At 61.8% G+C, this 20,538-nt stretch overlaps 1 protein-coding gene across 2 annotated transcripts in view; it reads right to left on the bottom strand.

The window, feature by feature from the left end:
• The window catches only part of COL26A1 (collagen type XXVI alpha 1 chain), a 91,522-nt gene that overhangs the window by 3,661 nt on the left and 67,323 nt on the right, over positions 1-20,538 (bottom strand). For both annotated transcript variants that reach the window (XM_055135570.1, XM_055135571.1), the window contains exons 4-9: positions 3,535-3,596; positions 2,801-2,948; positions 1,829-1,927; positions 1,136-1,264; positions 268-351; positions 66-118 (exon numbers count right to left, since the gene is read on the bottom strand). In XM_055135570.1, the coding sequence (XP_054991545.1) occupies positions 66-118; positions 268-351; positions 1,136-1,264; positions 1,829-1,927; positions 2,801-2,948; positions 3,535-3,596 (575 nt within the window). The remainder of the gene's footprint in view (positions 1-65; positions 119-267; positions 352-1,135; positions 1,265-1,828; positions 1,928-2,800; positions 2,949-3,534; positions 3,597-20,538) is intronic.

Genomic DNA, 20,538 nt, shown 5'->3' with positions numbered 1-20,538 from the left:
AGGCCCCCAGGGGCCACAGAGCAAAGGGTCTGCGGGTGAGGGGCTGCGTCACTGCAGGGCCTTACCTGGGACCCGGGCGCCCCGGGGGGTCCTGGGGGGCCGTGTGGGCCAGGGGGGCCTGTCGGCAGAGTCAGAGCAGTCACGGGCCAGGAGCCCCCGACACTGGCCCCCAGCCCGGCCCGCTGCACCCTGAGTGCCCCCCCGCAAGGCCTCTTCCTGCTGACCCCGTCCCCCCACATCCCAGCCCCCTGCTCCCGCTGCTCTCACCTGGCGGGCCTGGGGGTCCCCGGGGTCCCGGGACCCCTGCCAGCACCGTGTCCACGGCGGCCGAGGCCAGCTGTGTGTCTGCGTCTGGGGGCAGAGCAGAGCCCCCCCCCCGTGAGGGCTTGGCATGGGGGAAGTGTGCCCACACTGGACGAGGGATGGGGGGACCAGGCCACAGTGCCACATCGGGCACCGACGCCTTCCGGAACCTTCCAGGCCCTCCGCAGTGCCCAGCCCCTTCTAGGCTACAACCCACATGCTGGTTCTGTGCCTGCTAGGTTCACTCTGTGTCACCTCCTCCAGGAAGTCCTCTGGCACCCCCCCGACCCTGCAGCCTCCATCAGGGCCCCTGGGCAGAGAGGGCGGGGGGTCTGTCTAATGACCACCCATGGCCTGGGGGTTCCACGGGGAGTCAATAGGACAGTCAGGTCCATAGGCCCCAGAAATGAGGGTTCCTCCTTCCAGAGACCCTGGGGGTGGGCAGAGGCCTTGTCTGAGGGGGGCTCTGAGCCCCCAAAGCTCTTCACAAGCACAGTCTGCCCGGCCCTGGCATCCCCAGCCCCAACATCCTCTCTTGGAACTGAGGTTAATCCAGCCCCTCTGGAACCTTCCCCGACAAGCATCACGCACCAGCCCCTCGGGGACCCGGGCTCCCCCTCACCTCCACTCTAGACTGGCCCAAGGACAAGGGTACCCCGGGGCAGTGGTGAGTGGGGGTCCCCGCCCCGTGCAGACCCCCATGGGGTGGGGCCGGCCAGATGCTGGAGTTATGGGGCCTGGCGGGGGCGGGGGGCCAGGTCTCCATCCACCCTGGGGACGCCCCAGACTGACGGTGCTCCGGGCCCAGAGGACGGACCCCTCCCACACTCACTGGCCTTGTCCGCCGGCTGCAGGGAGTACAGGACACCGTGGGGGCTGCCCGCGGGGCCAGGGGGGCCAGGGGGCCCGGGGCGCCCCATCTCCCCAGGAAGCCCGCGGGGGCCGGGCGGCCCCAAGAGGCCTGTAAGGGTAGAAGAGACATCAGGGCGGGACCGAGGCATGGGGGGCACAGGGGGGCACGGGGGGCCACAGGGGATACAGGGTGTGGGGATATGAGGTGTGGGGCAGGGGTGTGGGGGCTATGGCTGGGGGCACAGGCTGGGGGCATGGGGTGCAGGGGGAGTGCAGAGGACAGGACCCGAGAGGGGGTCACAGGTGCCACCCACAGACCCCCGAGTGTGAGAATACGGGGATCTGGGTTTGAGGGGAGCAGGGAGTCCCCCAGCAATCAAGACCCGGGGGGACACTGCGCTCCACGGCCAGACATGCCAGCGGGTCCCCCCAGGGTGTCAGCAGAAGCCTGGGACCAGGGGGTCCTCCAGGGGCCAGAGAGTCCTTCGGGGACCAGGGGATCCCTCTGTGGTCAGGGGGTCACTGGGGATCAGGGATCCCTCAGGAGCCGACAGCGTGGGTGTGGCTGGCAGGTGGGTCTGCCCCGAGGCCGGCAGTCTCCTCCCAGCTATTCCAAGGGGTGCAGGGGTCCCCGCTCCGCAGGGGCAGAGTCCAGGGGGGTCTCCCTCCTTACCTGGCGGCCCCGCAGGGCCCTTCTCCCCCGCCTGGCCCCGGTCCCCCTTGGACCCGGGTGGACCAGCAGGCCCTGGAGCTCCCGTCTGCCCGGGGGGCCCTGGGGAGAGACGAGGCAGGCTGAGAACCGGCCCCAGCCCCACACAGGGGGGAAACTGAGGCTCAGAAAGGGCAGCTCCTGCTCTCCACATCCTGCTGCCTGGGAAGAGGTCGGGAGGGTCAGAGGGGCAGCGGGATGAGGACCGACGGGAGGGGGGTTCCGGGAGGGGGTCCAGGCGGGGGGGGGAGGGGGGGCGCATCCACCCCTCTAGTCCAGGGTCCGCGGCGCGCAAGGCTCCATTTGTGGAGAGCGAGCGCCACCCGGTGGCCACTCATTGGAACTACACGTTCCCTCTGTAAGCCTGCCGGGAGCCGCCGAGGCTTGACCTCATGCTTGACCTCTCCCGGCTGCGCTGACGCAAAGGTGGGCTACCGGTATCCGATCACAGGGCCCCCCCTACACCTATCCCCAGGACCCCCACCACGGCGCCGAGTAGAGCCTGGGCTGGGGCTTAACTGAGCTGGACAGAAGCGGCGGATCCGGTGACAGCACCAGCCTGGCGACAGACAGCGCCCATCTGTCCCGCCCCTGCAAGTGCTGCTGTTCCTCCCCCCTCCCACCCCACCCCTCCTTTCCCCTCTCTCTCCCCTCTCCCCCCACCCTGTTCTGCATGACTGTAGTAGCGGGAGGGGGTGCCAGTGTGTGAGTAGGATTCTGGGGTCCCCAGCACAGGCCTGGAGCTGCGGTGACCACGCCCGGCTTCACAGTATGGGAGCAGGAGACCCTGCCCTCCTATCCAGGGGCCGAGGGAGGCTGGGCAGGACTGGGGGCCAACATGTGGGGGCAGCGTGCAGACCTGGGGCGACAACAGGGACCAGCGAGCACTGTGTACAGAGCCTGCCCAGCACACCACCTTGGGTCAGTGCTGCTCACCTGCCGGGCCCGTGGGCCTCCTGCGGGGCTGTGCCAGGGGGATAGCGTCGGGGAGGAAGTCCTCGTTCCAGGGCGGGGGGCTGCCCTGCGGGGCCGGCAGGTCGTTGTCAGGGTCCGAGGGCGGAGTGGCTGCCTCCAGCAGGATCACCTGCGCCAGGGACAGGGCGGGCAGGGGTGAGGTGGAGCAGGGAGGGCTGCCCCTGCTGCAGGTCACCCCAGGACCCCTTCTGGACAGGGCCTCAGGGGGGCCATCCTCATCCCTGTATTCTTCTGGGGACCCCTCACTGGCTCCCTCCCAGACCCTCCACAAGAACCCTTGCAGGGAACACATGGAGCCAGCAGGAAGAAGGGAGGGAGGAGGAAGAGGAAGGAGGGAGGGAGGGAGGAAGTGAGGGAGGAAGGAAGGAGTGAGGGAGGAAGAAAGGAAGGAGGGAGGAAGGAGGGAGGGAGGAGGAAGAGAAGGAGGGAGGGGCAGGGGCGGGAGGGGCAGCGTTTTCCCCCCTGCGTGTCCCTCCCCGCCTGGGCCGCTCAGGTCAGTGATGCTTCTGCTGCTGCAGTGTGGCCCAGCCTGATGGAGGAGGCTCCCAGCTAGCTGGTGTAGCCCCCCTGTGCCAGGAGGAGTGCGGGGGGGGGGGGGCAGGGGGCAGCCACTCCCCTCTCCCCTGAGACTGGCCTCCGTCTGCCCTTCCCGCCGACCCCAGGCAGCTGGCCCAGACGAGAGCCGCCCGTCTGACCTTGGCCTCCAGCGTGCTCAGCCTCTGGCTCATGTCCCTGAGGCGGGTGCAGTTCATGCATTCTGAAAGAGAAGGGCGGAGCAGAGCGTGACCCCGGCACCCGGACATAGACCTCGAGCTCCTATCCATGCTTCAGGGCCTCATCCTCAACGCCCCCTCCTCCAGGCAGCTTGCCTGGACTGAGCACTTTGGAGCCAAAGTCTGCTTTGTGCAGCTGCAGCTCCTGGGGTGCCTTGTCAAAGGCCCTCGGGCAGCTCCGGGCAAGAGCCCACAGACCTCAGTGCCTGAGCACCAAGGAAGGTCTCTGAAGCTGTCCAAGTGTCCACAAACAGCACCCTGACCTTGGGGACCAAGGTAAGGGCTACGATGGGGCTATACAGTCACCCTGAGGCACAGCGCCGGTCAGGCTGGGCGTAGTCAGGGAAGGCTGCTCGGAGGCAGTGGCATGGAAGGGATGGAAGGGATGCTCTGTAATTGGCCAGAAGAGGAAGAGAACAGGTGAGGGTTGCTGAGGCTGGGAACTCCCCTCCCCCATACCTCCCTCCTCCACTTTGACCTCTGACCTTCCCCCAACCATCCCCTCAACCATGGGGACATGCCTGGTCCTCTCGTGAGCCCCTTGGGACATGGTATGACACGAGCCCGGCCTCCTCCCTCCCCCCTTCTCCCTCCTCCCTTCCCCTCCTCCTCCCCACTCTCCCCTTCTGGGGGCACACAGGGGAGTAGGAGGGAGCCCGCCCCTCCAGGGAACATCTGGGCTTTCTGGGACAGCGGGACTGCAGGGGAGATGGGAAGAGGGCCCCTGAGCTCATGGGAGCTGTTTCTGGGAAGTGCTGGCCCAGCCCAGTTTGCAGGAGGGGCGTGGGGGAGCCAAGCCGCTGCCCTCTTCCTGCGCCCTGCCCGGCTGGCACTCACTCGGGCTGGGAAGTTTTGTGGCTTCCGGCAACCCCTGACGTTTGTCCGACATTCTCCACCCCTGGGGCCGGCAGGCCCAGGCACCCGGGAGCCACATTTCCTGCACAGATGTGGAGTCAGGAACCTCTGCCCGGGGGAGGCACGGGAGCTGGGCAGCATATGGGCACCTGTGTGAGCCTGTACGTGCATGTCTGTCTGTGTGTGCACGAGGGCTGGTGTTCACGCATGTTGACATGTGTGTTCATGTGTGTGCCTGTGTGAGCCTCTGTATGCATGTGTGAGCATGTGTGTATATGTCTGACTTATGCACAAGGGCTGGTATTCATGCATGTTGACACGTGTGTACATGTGTGTGCCTGTGTGTGCCTATGTATGCATGTGTGAGCATGTGTGTGCATGTCTGCCTTATGCACGAGGGCTGGTATTCATGCATGTTGACATGTGTGTACCTATGTGTGCCTGTGTGCATGTCTGCATGGATGGACATGCCTGTGTGCACGTCTATGTGGGCTCATGAGTCATGTCTATGTAAGTGTACTTGTGTGCATTTCCATGTTGCACAGTGTGTGTTTGTGGGCATGCATTGCCACGTGGCTGTGATCACATGTATGCACACATAGGTATGCATGTGTCAGAGTGCATGGTAGTGTCTGTGTGTACCTATGAGCATCTATATGTGGCCAGTGGAAAGACAAGTGTCCATCAGTAACTTGTGTGACCCGAGAGGGCCCTCATGCCTCAGTTTCCCCATCTGGCAGAGGGCTGACACTGGATCAGCCTGTGACTCTTTGGACCATGGCCTGAGTCTCGAGACCCCGGGTGCTCTGGGCCTGGGGGTGGGGGCTGGACACAGGTGAGCCCAGAGCCTAGCTCCTCCTGGCAGAGGTCTCGGGGGATGTGTGGGGTCCCCAGCAGACCAGGTGCGCCGAGGAGCCCCAAATCCAGTGGAGACTCACCCTGCAGCTCACACCAAGCCTGGCAGGGCTCGGAGGACCCTCTGGGGCAGGGGCAGGACCAGTGTGCAGGGCTAGCGCCTTCACCTCTGCACCATCTCTCCTGGCCCACGATACACTTTTCTTTGGCAGGGGGCGGGGAAGGGGAGCGGAACGCCCCGAGGTGCTCTGGGGCTCCTCCTGGCTCCGCACCCGGAATCACTCGGGGGGCTTGGGGCACCCCGTAGCGTTCTGGGGATCAGACCCAGCGGCCACCAGCAACCTCCCTCCCAGGGCTCTACGGCTCTGGCCCAGGAGACACTTTTGTTGGTTAGCTGGTTGGTTTTGGGTCACACGGAGGTTGCTCTTGGCTATGCACTCAGGAATTACTCCTGTGACTCCTGACGGTGCTCCATGTGGGTGCTGGGGACGAACCCGGGTCACTCGCGCCCCAGGAGATACTTTCTGAGAGAAGCGGAATGGGGCGGGGCAGTCTCCAGAGCTAGAGGGGGGAAATGTTCCGGAACTGTCCACCAGGGGGAGCCAGCAGAAAGGCGAAGACAGCAACCTTGGGGCAGGATCAGCAGGGTGCCAGGCAGGTAACCCCCAGGGTTTCTCCTCCCCGTCCCGTCCCCCACCTTGCCCTCACCCCGTCTGGCGCATGAGACGAGAAGGTCTCCACCTCGGGACTGATCAGCACCGCCTTAGAGCCCCGAGCAGCCAGGAGTGAGCCCTGAGCACCACCAGGTGTGGCCCCCAAACCAAGCAAAATAAAACGTATGTGAAATTCAAGGGTCACAGAATAGCCACGGCAGCTTGGGAGAAAAACAAAAGTGGGAGGCTAATGCTTGCAGAATGAAGGCCCATTGCAGGACTGTAATGGTATGTGGTCTTAGAACTACGTTATATATTGTGATTAGGTAGAGTGTAAGGACAGACAGACAGACCCACACGTGCAGTCAGCTGAGGGGTAAGACCCAGACGCAGTTTTGTCAGGTGAGGGTAAATATTTTCCCAAAAGCTGCTGGGCCGATTGGATCTCCCCATGGGAAAGAAAGATGCAGGAATCAGCCCCGGCTGTGGTGACCGGAAGTCCAGTTCTAGAGGGAAGGTAAAGTTTACCGTGAAACCAACAGCACTCGGAAGAAGGGGAGACAAATCCTAGGTGGCTGACTCCCTGGCCTGAGAATAAATAAGGGTTTCTCGGGACAGAGAAACATACCAACACCAACGAAAACTGCCCGTGGTGTAGAGCACATCCAAGCTAATTTCTGGAGTGGAGAGCTAGGCTGGCAGAGAGGGCGTTTGCTTTGCACGCAGTCACCCCGACATCCCATAGGGCCCCCCGAGCACCACCAAGAGTGATTCCTGAGTGCAGAGCCAGCAGGAACCCCTGTGCATCGCCAGGTGTGGACCCCAAAGTAAAAAAAAATAATAATAGGGGCTGGAGTGATAGCACAGCAGGTAGGGCGTTTGCCTAGCACGCGGCCGACCCGGGTTCAAATCCCAGCATCCCATATGGTCCCCTGAGCACCGCCAGGGGTGATTCCTGAGTGCAGAGTCAGGAGTAACCCCTGTGCATTGCTGGGTGTGACTCAAAAAGCAAAAATAAATAAATAAATAAATAAATAAATAAATAAACTTATTTTTCCCCAGGACACATTAAGCGCGTGTCCGTGAGTAGACGGTTCTAGAATACACACCCACAAAATGACACATTCATGGACAAATCCTATGCAGAGGCGCAGCTTGGGGCAGGGGGGGAACGCAGCGCCCCCCTGCATTGCAGGCCAGGGGTGCAGGTGCCCGGGGCCACGTGTGGGCAGTGGCGAGTCCCCCGGGACCCAGGGACTGCCTGGCACCAACACCCGCACTCTGAGCAGCGCCGCTTCTCTGGGCTGGGCGGCACACTGGGCACCGCTGTGCTCACGGGTGACCCCGGGTGGTGCTCACTGACCGGATATGGAGCCGGCACTGACCAGGCCCCGGGGAACAGACCTGAGCTCCGACTCTCCAGGCTGACACACACGTTTTTGTTCTATTTGGGGGCCACCCCCGGCGATACCCAGGGGTTACTCCTTTCTCTGCACTCAGGAATCACTCCTGGCGATGATCAGGAGGCCACATGGGATGCCGGGGATCGAACCCGGGTCAGCCATGCGCTAGGCAAACGCCCTCCCTGCTGTCCTATTGCTGCAGTCCCACACATGCACTTTTCAGACAATTCTGGGGGGCCAGGGCGTGGCTCTGTGAGGGCAGGAGACGGGCATGATCGGAGCCCCGGTGGGTCGGCTGGCACCATGGGCCCCGAAACCTCCTGGTCTGTCTCTCACAACAATCTTTTTTTTTTTCCTTTTTTGGTCGCACCCGGCGATGCACAGGGGTGGTTACTCCTGGCTCTGCCTCAAGAATGACCCCTGGCGGTGCTCAGGGGACCATATGCGATGCTGGGAATCGAACCCAGGTTGGCACTGTGCAAGGCAAATGCCCTCCCTGCTGTCGCTCCAGCCCCTCTCACAACAATCTTACTAAAGAAAAAGGAGTGAGTGCCCGTGAGGTGGCCCTGGAGAGGCTGACCGGAAGCTCACTGCCCAGCCCGACCTGGCACCAGGGAAGAGCCAGCTTCACCAGATGGACCTGGCAGGGCAGGGGGGTGCGGACCCCGAATCACACCCCAGTTTCCCATCAATGGACTCGGCACAGCAAGCGCCCGGGCGGGGGGAGCCCAGGCTGGCCGGGACGGGTAAGGCCTCGTGAGAGACGACGGAGCCCAGAGGACGCCCGGCTGGTGGCGCTGCTGTCCAGGTGGGCCTTGCACACAGGTGGGGGTGTGTGGGAACCGTGCCCAGGCCCCCAGACCAAGGGGTCTGGTCACCCGTGGAGCAGCCCCTCTCAAATGCCAGAGCAGCTGGCCGGCCAGCTCCTGGCTTCTTGTTTTTTTGTTTGCTTTAGGGCAGTGCTCAGGGCTGACTCCTGGCTCTGTGCTCAGGGACCACTCCACCCTGCGGGGTGCCGGGGATCGAACCCGGGCTAGTCACATGCAAGGCAAGACCCCGCCCCACCGTACTCAATCCGGCCCCTGTTTGTTTGCTCGGGTGGTGCTCCCGGCTCTTTCACTCTTCCCTGCTTGCTGGTGCAAAGTCCCGGGGGTCTGGAGGAGGAGACGACCCCTCTGAGGGCAGGGGCCTGTTCCCCCAAAGTCGAAGACAGCCACAGCCCAACGGGCTGCAGGAGATGATGGTGGTGCTCGTCCCAGCCTGGTGCTCCCACCGTCTCTTTTTCAGCTCTTGGGGGCTCTGGTCCTGGCAGACACGCACCCCGACAGCCTCTCGCCTCGGGAGCCCGCAGTGGCCATGGGCAGTGGGAGTGGCAGGGGGAGGGCAGAGGGACGCACCGAGGTCCTGCCAAGCAGCACAGGTGCGGGGTGTGGCCTAAGCAGACACTGATGAAGAGTTTTAAGGGGTGCAGGTGTGGGAGGGGGGTTGGGGACCTTTTCTGGAGGGTTCCTTCGACACCTAGAGACAAGCCCAGGGGCTCAGACCCACCCGCTCTGTCAGATCCTGCGGGCCCGGGCTGCCCACGGCCCTTCTCCAGCAAAGCCCCAAGGGCCAGCGTGCCGGGTCTGACCACAGCCAAGCCTGAGCTCCTGAGCAGCGTGAAGCTGCAGCGCGACCGCGGCACGGGGACTGAGGGGCACGGGTGAGGGAGGCTGTGCTGGGCACGCCAGGAGCCCCTGAACCCGCCGCTCGGTTCTCCTGGCAGTGTGCCACCTCGCCGTTCTTGGGGAGAAAGTTACAGCAGGAGCTGTGCAGGGACGGGAGTGGGGGTCCTAGCTCCTGGTGGGATCCCGGGAAGGGGCATCCAGGAAGGCCTGTGGAGGGGGCAGGATCAGCCCTTCCCTTTGGGGACCATCACGGCTGGACCCGGAGATGGAGGCCTAAGGCCGAGGCATGTCCTGGGAAAGGGCGGGGTTGAGGGCACGTCAGAGCCCCACCCACCACGCACTGCCCCTGCCAGGGCTGTGGGGTAACGAGGTGATGGAAGGGTTTGGGGGGCAGAGGCATCTGCCCAGCACGGGGACGAGATTAAACACCATGGAAGGCTCATCTGAAATGGTTCATCTGGGGCTGGAGCGAGAGCACAGCGGGGAGGGCGTTTGCCTTGCACGCGGCCGACCCGGGTTCGATTCCCAGCATCCCATATGGTCCCCTGAGCACCGCCAGGAGTAACACCTGAGTGCAGAGCCAGGAGTAACCCCTGTGCATCGCCAGGTGTGACCCAAAAAGCAAAAAAAAAAAAAAAAAAAAAAGTGAAATGGTTCATCTGGAGCCAGAGCGTAGGGCAGCAGAGAGCGTTCTGGGTCCAGCCCTGACTTAGACTTTTATCCTTTTTTGTTTTGGGGTCACAATGACGGTGCTCAGGGATCACTCCTGGTGGGCTCGGGGGGGCGGCATATGGGATGCCAGGGATTGAAACCAGGTCGGCTGCGTGCGAGGCAAATGCCTTTGCCACTGTCCTATCGCTCCGACCCAACACTTTATGAACATGAGCTCGTCTCATCCCAACAGCAGCGTGAGGTAAGCCAGGGAAGCCCGTCCTACAGATGGCAGTCGGCAAGGCATGGGTTGGCATGTGGCCTACGGGGAACCGGCCACCTGGGACCCTGTTCCAGAGCCTGACTGCAGCCCTCGATATCTGGAGAGAGCTGGGACCTGGGAATGCTGGATCCTGGGAATTCCGGGACCCTGGGGATTCTAGATCCCAGGAATGCCAGGACATGGGAATGCTGGATCCAGGGAATGCTGGATCCTGGGAATGCTGGATCCTGGGAGTGCTGGATCCCGGGAATGCTGGGACCCTGGGAATGCTGGAACCCCAGGAATGCCGGGACTCGGGGAATGCTGGATCCCGGGAATGTTGGGACTGGGGCTAGTGTCTACAATTCCAATGACCATCCACCGCGCTGGTGGTTATTACAGCCGGGCTCCTGCAGGTGGCAGTGGAGCGCCTCGAGGAAGAGCGGCTTCTGGGCACAGACGTGAGCCCCGCTGGGGACCGGGCTGCGGCCACCGAGGGGGTGACGGGGAGAGGCAGGCGCGGTGTCCACAGAGACATGACCAGAGAAGAGGCTGGGGGCTCTATCTGGCACTGTGGGGCAGAAGGAGCCGGCGCTTGCGGGGCCCTTTTAGGGGGGCTGCAGAGTTGCGCTCTGGTCCCTCCGGGAGCAGGGAGACTGTGGGGGGGTGGCAACTGGGGTCTGGGTCGGGGAATCCAGGCGAGGTTCCTGGTGGGGGGGTGTCTGGACCTAAAAGGACCCCAAGGCATGACCCCACTGGAGCTGCCAGCACTCAGCCCGGGAACCCACAGTCTCCAGTGTCTTGGAGGGCGTCGTGAGAACTGGGAGCAGCCCCCCTTGCCCGGGGAGGTGGGAGGCCGCCCGGCCCTCTGCGGGGCGACACCCCAGTCCTGTGCCCCACCCGCACCGAAACCTTTACATACCCCCTTCTCCCCCGGCCCGGGGAGATAGAGCTCCTGCTACCCGCCCCCCGCCCCCCCCCCCCCGCAGCGCATTTGCAGTCTGACCCCAACTAGCGCTGTGAAAGGAGGAGGCGGAGCGAGAGGACAGTGGGGAGGGCACTTGCCTTGCACGCAGTCAACCCGGCTCGATCCACCACCCCCCCCCCCCCCCGCACCGCCAGGAGGGATCCTGGAGCACAGAGCCAGGAATAACCCCTGAGCATGGCCGGGTGTGACCCCCAAAAAATGAAGAAAGAAAAGAGGCCGGGCCCTGCAGCCTGGAGGCGGAGACCCCGCGCCGGTCCCCCCCACCCCCCCGCCGTTCCAGCGCAGACCGCCCAACCTCGAGACCCCTTCTCAGTTCCCTGGAGCGGAGGCCAGAGGCGGGGGCCGGGCGGCCGCGTTCTGAGAGCCCCCCGCCCCCACGCCAGCTTTGATTCGCAGCCAACACATGCTTCTCTCCAAGTCGAAAATAAAATAAAATAAAGCCTGTTACAGAGCGGGGCCCTCTCCTCCGGCTCATTTTAATGTGGTTTTCGGCGCGGCTGCTCCGCGCAGCCCTCGCGCGAACATGTGCTTGCAACATGCGGGTCCGGGGGGCCTCGGGCAGGCGGGGGGGAGGGGCGAGGGGGGGCGGAGCCCTCAGGCGGTGCTCAGAGTCGGGGGAGGGGACAGGCTGCGGCACCAGCTGAAACTGCTTCTCCTGACTTGGGGGTCCTTGGAAGTGGGACCGGAGGGAAATGGGGTCCCACGGGTGGTTAGCAAGGGCCAGGCCTGACCAACCAATCACTCAGGCGAGTGTCCCAGTCTTGGGACCCGGGGCCTCCTCCGGTCCGTGAGAAGGAGCCTGCACTGCGGCCCCCAGGCCCCTGGCCTCCCGTCTCAGACACAAGCTTCCCCGGAGATTGTGATGTCAGTGCCACTGAGTGGGGTGGGGGGTGTCTGCCCACCCACACCTGCTGTTGGGCTCAACCCTGCCATGTCCCCCCAAGCCCACTCACTGGGGACTCTGACACCAGTGCCCTCTCCTCTGCCCTCTGGGCCCGTCCGTCCCCTCCCAGTCCTTCAGGCGTCTGGGAGTGAGTCCAGGGCCCCGAGCTCCACCCTCGGAGGCTGGATCCCCCCATCCCGAGTCTCCCCCCCGACCCCCCCCACCCCTGCACTGTGTGCCCAGGGCTGCAGCTGCTGCTACTCCTGAGGGTCACAGAAGCCTGGTCCCCGGGACCAGCTCCAGTCCCCGCACCCCTGGGGCCCCCCTCAGCTCCTGCCCTTCCTGCGTCCACCTTCCTTTTGTTTGCGGGTGCCCTGCCCATCAGGGCCTCCTGGGCGGCTGCCAGGGGAGCTCCACGGCCCAGGGATGCCAGAAAGGCCCGGGGGCAGGGTGCGGATAAGGGCAAAGCAAACACGGCATTTGTGGTTTCCCAGAATCAGCCTCGTCTGTGCGTCTCTGAATAGGGGGGCGGGGGCGAGGGGGGCAACAACAGGCACACAGGTGTGTCCAGACACTCATGGGCATGAACACACGACTGCATGCATGTACCTGCACGTGTCCACATGCTCACACACATGTCCACACACTTATGAACCCCCACTTCTCTGCACACATACCTGCATGTGTCACACACATGTTTACACATTCACACATGCGTTCACACTCATGAACATGCAGGCACACATATGTGTGCACCCACACACATGCCCACACGCCCGCACATACATACACAAGCCCACAGACATCCTCATACTCATGCACATGCCCACATGTATCCACACAGATAAATACAGGCCCACAAGTCCACACTTACACACATGTCTGCACACTTGTACAGACATGCACCTACGTGTCCATACACTTCCACACACATGCACATGTGTTTACATGTGTGTGTTCACACTCCCATCCACATACGTCCACACACGCACACACACATCGGCACATGTGTGTCAGAACAAAGCCATGTCCAAATACTCCCGTATCGGTGCACATGCATCCCACACTTGTCCTCACGCCTCACCGAGGCCTCACCGACAGCGGCCTCCTCTCCAGAGGGGTCCCGGACCCTGCGCCCAGCCAAGAACCCAGGCTCTAGATCCGAATAGCTGAGGAAAGTGAGTCACTGAAGTCCTCTGCGCGTGGGGTCTCGTGTGAGAGTGAAAAGCACCCCCAAACCATGAAATTTCTCCCTGGGGCCTGGAGATAAGACGGGGGGGGTATTTGGGACTCAGCCCCCCACCCTCGGTTCCCAGCACCATGATGCCCCACTGCAGACAAGCTCTAGAGAAACTCTCTGGACCCGACAGCCCCGCAGCTAAGGGAGAGCCCGGATGAGGGTCAGGCTGCAGCCCCTGATCCCGAAACCTGAAAGAACAGGGTCCTCTGGAGGCAGAGTGGAGGAGGTGGGGTCTGAGCCCCCACTGACAAGCCCCCCCAGAACCTCACCTGAGGTCCCTTTCAGAGATCCCCGTGAACAAGGAAGAACAGAGCGCGAAAGGAAGCGGGGGCTGGGCCAGCCAGGCCGGCTCTTGCCCAGTTCTGGAGCTGGATTCAACCACCCCGAGAGGGTCCCACCAACAAGGACCAGCAACGCACATGCTCAGGCCAGCAGGCCCGGGAATATGGGTTCCCAGAGCCCCAGAGGTGCCTTCGACCAGCAGGAGCAGGAGGGGACCCTGGGAGCAACGTGAGGGCCTAAGGATGAAGCCATATTTTCTAAGAAAAAAAAAACATGGAAAATGATTCATAAGAGCTCCACACCCCCGCCAATTTGTGCCTGGCCTAGCCTTGGGGGTGTAGGCAAACTGGGTGGTCCTGTGGAAAGCAAGCAGGCAGGGAGGGGCTGGGCCAGGGGATGGGGGAACAGGTGGGAAGGGGGTGTCATGAGCAGAGAAGCACGCGGACCCCACTAGGAACAGTCAGCACCCAGATCCCACAAAGGGCCTCAGCCCCGGGATGGAGGGAACCACCCATGGCCAAACCCAAGACAGGGTGGGCGTGCCAAGGGGACGAACCGAGAGCTCCCACGTTAGGGTGGACAGGGGTTCCCCGTCACGTGCCCTCCGGCTGCAGCTACACAGCCCTGGGCCCAGTGGTGGGAGGACGGCGGCTCTGTCCAGCACCCCCAGGAGACCTGGGCACCCCACAGCCCAGCCGCAGGGCCAAGATCCTCCTCCTGGCCCTGCCCCATGTCCTTCCCACCCTCTGGGGACCCAACTGCACAGAGAGGGCTCAGGGAGGCTGCTTGCCTGCGCCCAGTCCGACGCCGTCCACCCAGCCGTGCTTGGAGCCTACTCCCCCGCGAGAGAGACAGCTGCGAGCCTGAGCGGGGAGTCCGCTCTCTCTGCTGGCCCTCAGCCCCACCTGACGCCGGGGAGGACAGAGCAGGCAGGGAAAGGAACACTGTTCACTGCCCCCCTCCCAGGCGGGAGCCCGCTGGGAAGGGAGGAATTTCCCTCTTGATCACATGAAGCTAGGAGTCTTGGGTTTTGGTGGTTTGGGTTTGGGGGTCACACCCAGAAATGCTCAGGGCTCACGCATGGCTCTGTGCTCAGGGGTCACTCCTGGAAGTCTCGGGGGACGCTATGGGAGGCTGGGGATCAAACCAGCGTCAGCCGCGTGCACGGCAAGCATCCTGCCGGCTGTACTATCGCTCTGGCCCCCTCAGATAGGAGTTTTGACTATAACCTGAATCCAGACCTGAATTGAGAGTGGGTTTTTGACTGTCCATTGTTTTATTACCTGCCGAGGGCACAGAATACTCATGGGCTGTGGTTTTTGATCAAGAGTAGGCAAAGAATGCCCAAAAGGAAGGTAGAGAGAGACAGAGAGAGAGAGAGAGAGAGAGAGAGAGAGAGAGAGAGAGAATTATCTGCTATAGAGGCAGCCTTCGGGTGTCGGGGGTCGGGGGTAAAAGGGAAACTGGGGAAGTTGATGGTGGGAAATGTGCACTGGTGAAGAGACAGGTGCTGGGACAGAGTATGGCTGAACCCATCATGAACAACTTTGTAACAGTGTATCTCACAGTGATTCAATTAAAAACAAAAGACTGGGCACAGGACAGCCCAGGATCCCCTTTAAAGGGAAGCCCTGGAGAAGGAATTAAGATGCCTCCTGGCCCCTCCCACCTGTCCTGCTGTTCACACACCTGCCTCTAGGGCTGAGTGCCCGCTGCCCGCCCCGGAGAAGCCATCTCTCCTTGTTTGCCACCTCCCTACCCCATCTTCAGGCAATAGCCATTTCTTTTCAGGGACAATTTTCACTGAGCATTCTCTAAAAGCCTCAGGCGAGTGAGCAGTCATGGATGAGCCAATCAGAGTTTTTTCCTGGGAACTATTCCTTCAAAGGTTGCACCAATCAGAAACCTTCCCTGGGAACTTTTCTTTCAAGGAATAAACCAATCAGAATCCTTCCTTGGGAGCTTTATCTTTAAGGATTGGGCCAATCAGAATCCTTCCCTGGGAGCTTTCCTTCAAGGGATGAACCAATCAGAATCCTTCCCTGAGTTTTTTCTTCAAGGGTTGTGCCAATCAGAGTCCTCCTCTGGCAACTCACTTCCCTGATTCAGGAAAACATCTTTCCTTCCTCTGGGACCTGTAGTACTAAGCTCGGTGGGATTTAATCACTGGTGACTGTCCTGTGCCTTGGAAAGGCTCTGAGGGATGCAGGAGCCCCACAGGAGGGCAAGCCCCAAAGATAAGACAGAAAAATGCCCAACAGGAAGTGGGTGGGCAGGGATTGGGATGGGGGGTGGCGGTAGGTTGGTAGGTTTATGCAGATGAGGCAACCCTCTGACAATCACTCTGTGCCAACGACCCCCTCAACATCCTTAAAGCCCAGCTGTGGCTGAGCTGTCTCATGTGCTTTGTCTCATTCTGTCCTTCCCACAGCCCTTCAAACAAGGTGTGCGTGTCCCAGTTCAGAGGCAAGACGGTGGACGGGTCTGTTCCCACTCATGCTGCCTAGGCTTGAACCCAGGCTGGCCCCCAGAAGCCCCTCCCAAGTTCTGCCTCACTCCAGGGGCTCTGTAGGACTTTGATGCTGAGATCCCAGTAGACAGTTCCTGAGAGCTCGGTCCTTCCTCAATCGGTGAACCTCAGTTTCCCTACTTGCCTGTTTCCAAGCCCAGTGGAGCACAGCTGGACACTTGGGGGCCAGCCTCACCCCAAGCAGCTTCAGGGAGCAGCAAAGTCCAGGTGTGGGGGTCCCCCCAGGTCCTGAGGGTTCAGCTCTGGGGGACGGGCATTGCCCAGGAGAAGGGACCTGGAAGGGGGTGGGGGCCCCCAGCTTGCTCCAACTGTGAGCCCGGATAGCCCCAGCAGGAGCTGGCCACAGCTGGGGGCTGGGGAGGGGGCCGCTTCCTCGGCCGACGGGAAGGAGCAGACCTCTGTTTCCCCAATCTGGAAAGCATTGAGGTTGGATGGCTCCGTTTCAAGCACGATTATTACCAACCCTTCAGGGAATGTGCGCTCCGAAATGAAATCTCTCTGTCAAACTTTCATTAATGCGCCGTTGCCGGCCGGATTGACTTTCTCCCGTGCCTGCGAGCGAGCGCGGCTGAGACCAGATTCCTGGGGGAGCCGCACCTCCCTCGCACACTGAGAATCTGTCTCCAGCCCGGGACCGGGAACGGACCCACTGCGGGGACCCCTGTCAGGGTGTGCGCACGGCTCCCTCCTGCCCCTGGCACGTCCCAGACCAGAAAGGAGGCACAGCCCAAGGGGCACAGGGACGCTGGGGGCTGCGAGACCCCCCAGGGCCTCCCCACGTTGTCCCGGCTCTCATCCAACCCAACTCAGGACATGCCCCGCCTCCTCCTGAGAGCCCGACCGGGGCTTCGTGGGGGGCCGCATACCTGTACCCAGAGGCTCATATGGGAGCCCCACAGCCCCCAGGCCCCTCATTTCCCTGGAGCTCCAGAGGGGCCCATGCGAGGCTGGGTCTGACTGAGACCGCATCTTGGCTCTAACCTTGGCACTTCCTCAGGGCTGGGTGGGGCTGATCTCTGTGCTTTGTCGGTGCCCTTCCGTCTGCCAGGCAGCTCTTCCCACTCGTTTCATGGGACCGATTCCTCCTCATGGCTCAAGGTCAGCCTCCTCTGAGAAGCCCTCCTGGACCCACAAGGGAACTGTCACCCCACTTCCGAGCACCTACCCCATCCCCTCTCTCTGGGTGTGAGGCCCTGGGACAAAGACTGGGCTTGTGGCAGTAGAATCTGCCGCCCTTGGAGGGTTTTGGCCCCTATGAAACACCAGTGGGCCTGGAAGTGACCTAAGTGGCTCCTGCATGAGGCTCTGGGTTCGAGTCCCAGCACCACTGACCACCCGAAGGTCCCACGAATGCCTGGACACAGAATCGAGGACCACAATGACCATGAAATGATGACCATCTCTAGTGAAAGGGATTCAAGAGTCAGATGTCTCGGGGGCCCCCAGAGCCCGGGCCACCTCCCATCCCCAGCACAGGTGACCCCCAAGGAACAGCAGGAGGCAGACGCACCTGAGGCCCACTCGCTGGCCGTGGTCCAGCTTGGCTTTCCGCTCCCTGACCGCCAAGGCAGCATGACAGAACCATCAAAGGGAGAAAGGAGCAGACGCCCCCTAAGGGAGGTCTCAGAGCCACCAGCCCCACAAGCCCCGGGGGTCTCTCTCTCTGGCAGGCGTTTGTCCAGAGCTCCTCTGCTTACGCCAGCGTTCCTGCTTCCTGGGACCCGCCATCTGCCCCTGGCATGGCCACAGCCTGTGGCTCAGTGTCAGCTGGTTCCAACCCACCAGAAAAATGACTCTGCTCTGCACAGCGCCAGTGACCCCGGCTGTGGCAATGTCAGCTCTGCCGGGCGCCAGGCCCCGCCCATTGTGTCCCCACTGCTTCTGCCGGTCCCTTTGCAACCAATCCCACACCCTCAGCCCAAGAACTTGGAGAAAGAGACAGCTTCTCTGGGGAAGAAAGGGAAATCGAGGCTGAATATTCCAGAAAGCTCCTCGTGCCAGAGGCTTGAGTGCAGGAGGGAGGACGGCGGGCGCAGCTGACACGGCTGCATTGGGTGGTGACAGCTGGAGCTGATGGGCCCCTCGACCTTGCGGCCCCCTCCCCGCCAGAGCCAGGCATTCACACCCAATGGGGACAATGCATTCGGGCCTATTCATTTCCCTGCACAAACTCCCTCAGGCTGCTGCGGGAAAGTGGGGTGCAACGAGGCCCGCCCCCTTGGGCTGCACGTGAGAAGCCCAGCTTTTGCGGCGGGCATGGGACTGGGGTTCGTTTGCAACCTGCAGGGCTCCGGGCAGCTCGCGCTTGGTCTGGGGGGCAGGCCAAGGCACGTTCATGCCATTAAGCCTGCAGCGCAGCTGGGGGACCCGCAAGCCCCCCGCGACCTCACCTAATTCACTCCCTCCACTCCACACTCATTCAGCAAACCTGCTGCGGGCTGTGTTCCACACGTCGGCCCCGGGCACAGCTCCAAGTACTGGAAACACAGACGAAATCCCGTTCCGGCCCCCCCCAGGAATTCCCATGTAGGGCGCAGGGTCTAAGCCAGGGCCCACAGACAGAAATCAGCAGTTTGGGTGATGGGAAATCCAATGGCAGCTTGCTCTCACCACCCTGGGGCGCCCCTGAGCGTTCCTTCCCATTTAAGCCCCTGGAGTCCAGGCCTCGAGGGCCAGGGGCTGCCGTTCTAGAAACATCCTCAATCCTCAGCGCTGCCCTGACACTCAGGGGGCTGCGGGGGCCCCCGGCGAGACCTTGCTCCTCAAGCGCCCGAGGAAAGCGCTGGCGTTACTCTGCCTCATTCGCTTTCTTTAAACATCTTCGGGGTAATAACATTTTGTGATGATTTGTAGTCCTGACAGATTACGCATTTAAAAAACATCTTTGCAGACAGCCCAAAGTGGGAGGGGGGCGTTGTGGCATCCCAAGTGTGGACATGTTGGCCTTACACGGCTGGGCCACCAGACTAGTGGGTGGAAGCAAAGCAGCACCTTCTCTGTGAAGTCCAGGGGGGCTTCATAAAGGAGGTGACCCCAGAGCTGGGCCTTGGTAGGCAAGGAGAGTCTGTTGGGCAAACAGGGAGGGGACGGGGTCAGGGCATCCTAAATTGGGGAGGAGGAGGGACGAGGAAGGGCAGGCTAGGGAGAAGGGAGGGACCCAGAGTGCGTGGAGGGCAGGGCCAGGCCAGCCCGGTCTGTCCCAGCTGAGGTTCCCTGTGCAGAGAGGAGGCAAGGGGCTTGCTCCAGGCTTGCCCGCACTCTGGCTTGGCCACCCACGGCCCCTCTCACTGGGACTCAGACACAACGGCCAGGTTTTGCGGGCCGCCTGGTTCCGCGGGCACCAACCATCCACATGCTTCGGTGCTGGCAGTTTTGTGGTCCCACCCAGCGTGCTGGGGGCATGCCTGTGTGCTGAGTGCCCACTGGAGCTGCTCCAGCCCTGATATCCTCCCTGCCTGGGTGCTGCCCCCCACTCCCTCACACCGCCGGGGGGGTGAGTGTCCAGGTGGCCGGCGCCCCGCCCCCACCTGAGGCTGATCTCTGGGACGCTGAGACCGTGTAGCCCTATTGCACAGGGAGGGAAACAGGGTTCAGAGGCATCACTCATGCCCAAGGCCCCCCAAGACAGGTCCTGCTCACCCACGATGGCCAGAGCACTGGCTGAAGGACAGATGGGGGACCGGAGCGATAGTACAGCGTGTTGGCCTTGCACGCAGCTGACCCAGTTCAATCCCCGGCATCCCATTTGGTCCCCCCAGCACCGCTAGAAGTAAGTCCTGAGTTTGGGGCCAGGAGTAACCCCTGAGAATCACTGGGTGTGACCCCCCAAAAAAAAAGAAAAAAGAAAAAAAAATGAAGGACAGATGGACAGACTGCCGCCCCAACAGCCCCCAGTCCCCCAAAGGGAGTATTTCTGAGTTCCCTGCAAATGGCTTTTATTGTTTCCCTTCAGCAACAAACAAAAGCCCATTGTCTGAGCAGCTCCAGGACCCTAGAATGTTGTTTATCACGCTGGGGGACCCCTGGGGTCCCTCTGCCTCCCGAGCCCCCACTTTCCTGGGCAGGTGGGGCTGGAGGCCTTGAGTGGGTTCCCCGTCTGCAGTGTGGCCTTGTAGCTAGGCTTCCTGAAGCAGGGGCGGGGTGGGGGCACAGCTCAGGGGACCCCCAGCTCATGGGAAAGTTCCAGCTGGCTAAGAGCAGAGGTGCCTCTGTAGGGGGGACATGGGGGACACTGGTGGCATGAGCAAGGGGGTGGACATGGTGGTAGGGCAGCCAGAGGAAAGACCAGCATTTACATGCTGGTTGGAGGGATTGCTCGGGATGGTAGATGTGCTGAAAGTAGATATGGACCAAACATGATGGTCTGTATTGAAAACCAGAATACCCCAAGGAGAGAGAGAGGGAGAGGGAATGTGCCTGCCACAGAAGCGGGGGAGGGAAACTGGGAACACTGGGGGCGGAGAATGGGCACTGGGAGGGACAGATACTTGAACATTGTATGACTGAAACATAATCATGAAAGTTTGTAACTCTAACTGCCTCTCACAGTGATTCATTAAAATAAAAAAATAATAAGATAATGAAATAAAACTCAAAGATACTTTGAATTTAAATGTTCCAAAAGGGGCCGGAGCGATAGCATAGCGGGTAGGGCATT

This window comes from Sorex araneus, chromosome 4, assembly GCF_027595985.1.
Source record: "Sorex araneus isolate mSorAra2 chromosome 4, mSorAra2.pri, whole genome shotgun sequence".
Lineage (NCBI taxonomy): Eukaryota > Metazoa > Chordata > Mammalia > Eulipotyphla > Soricidae > Sorex > Sorex araneus.
This window is presented reverse-complemented; position numbering and strand designations above follow the sequence as displayed.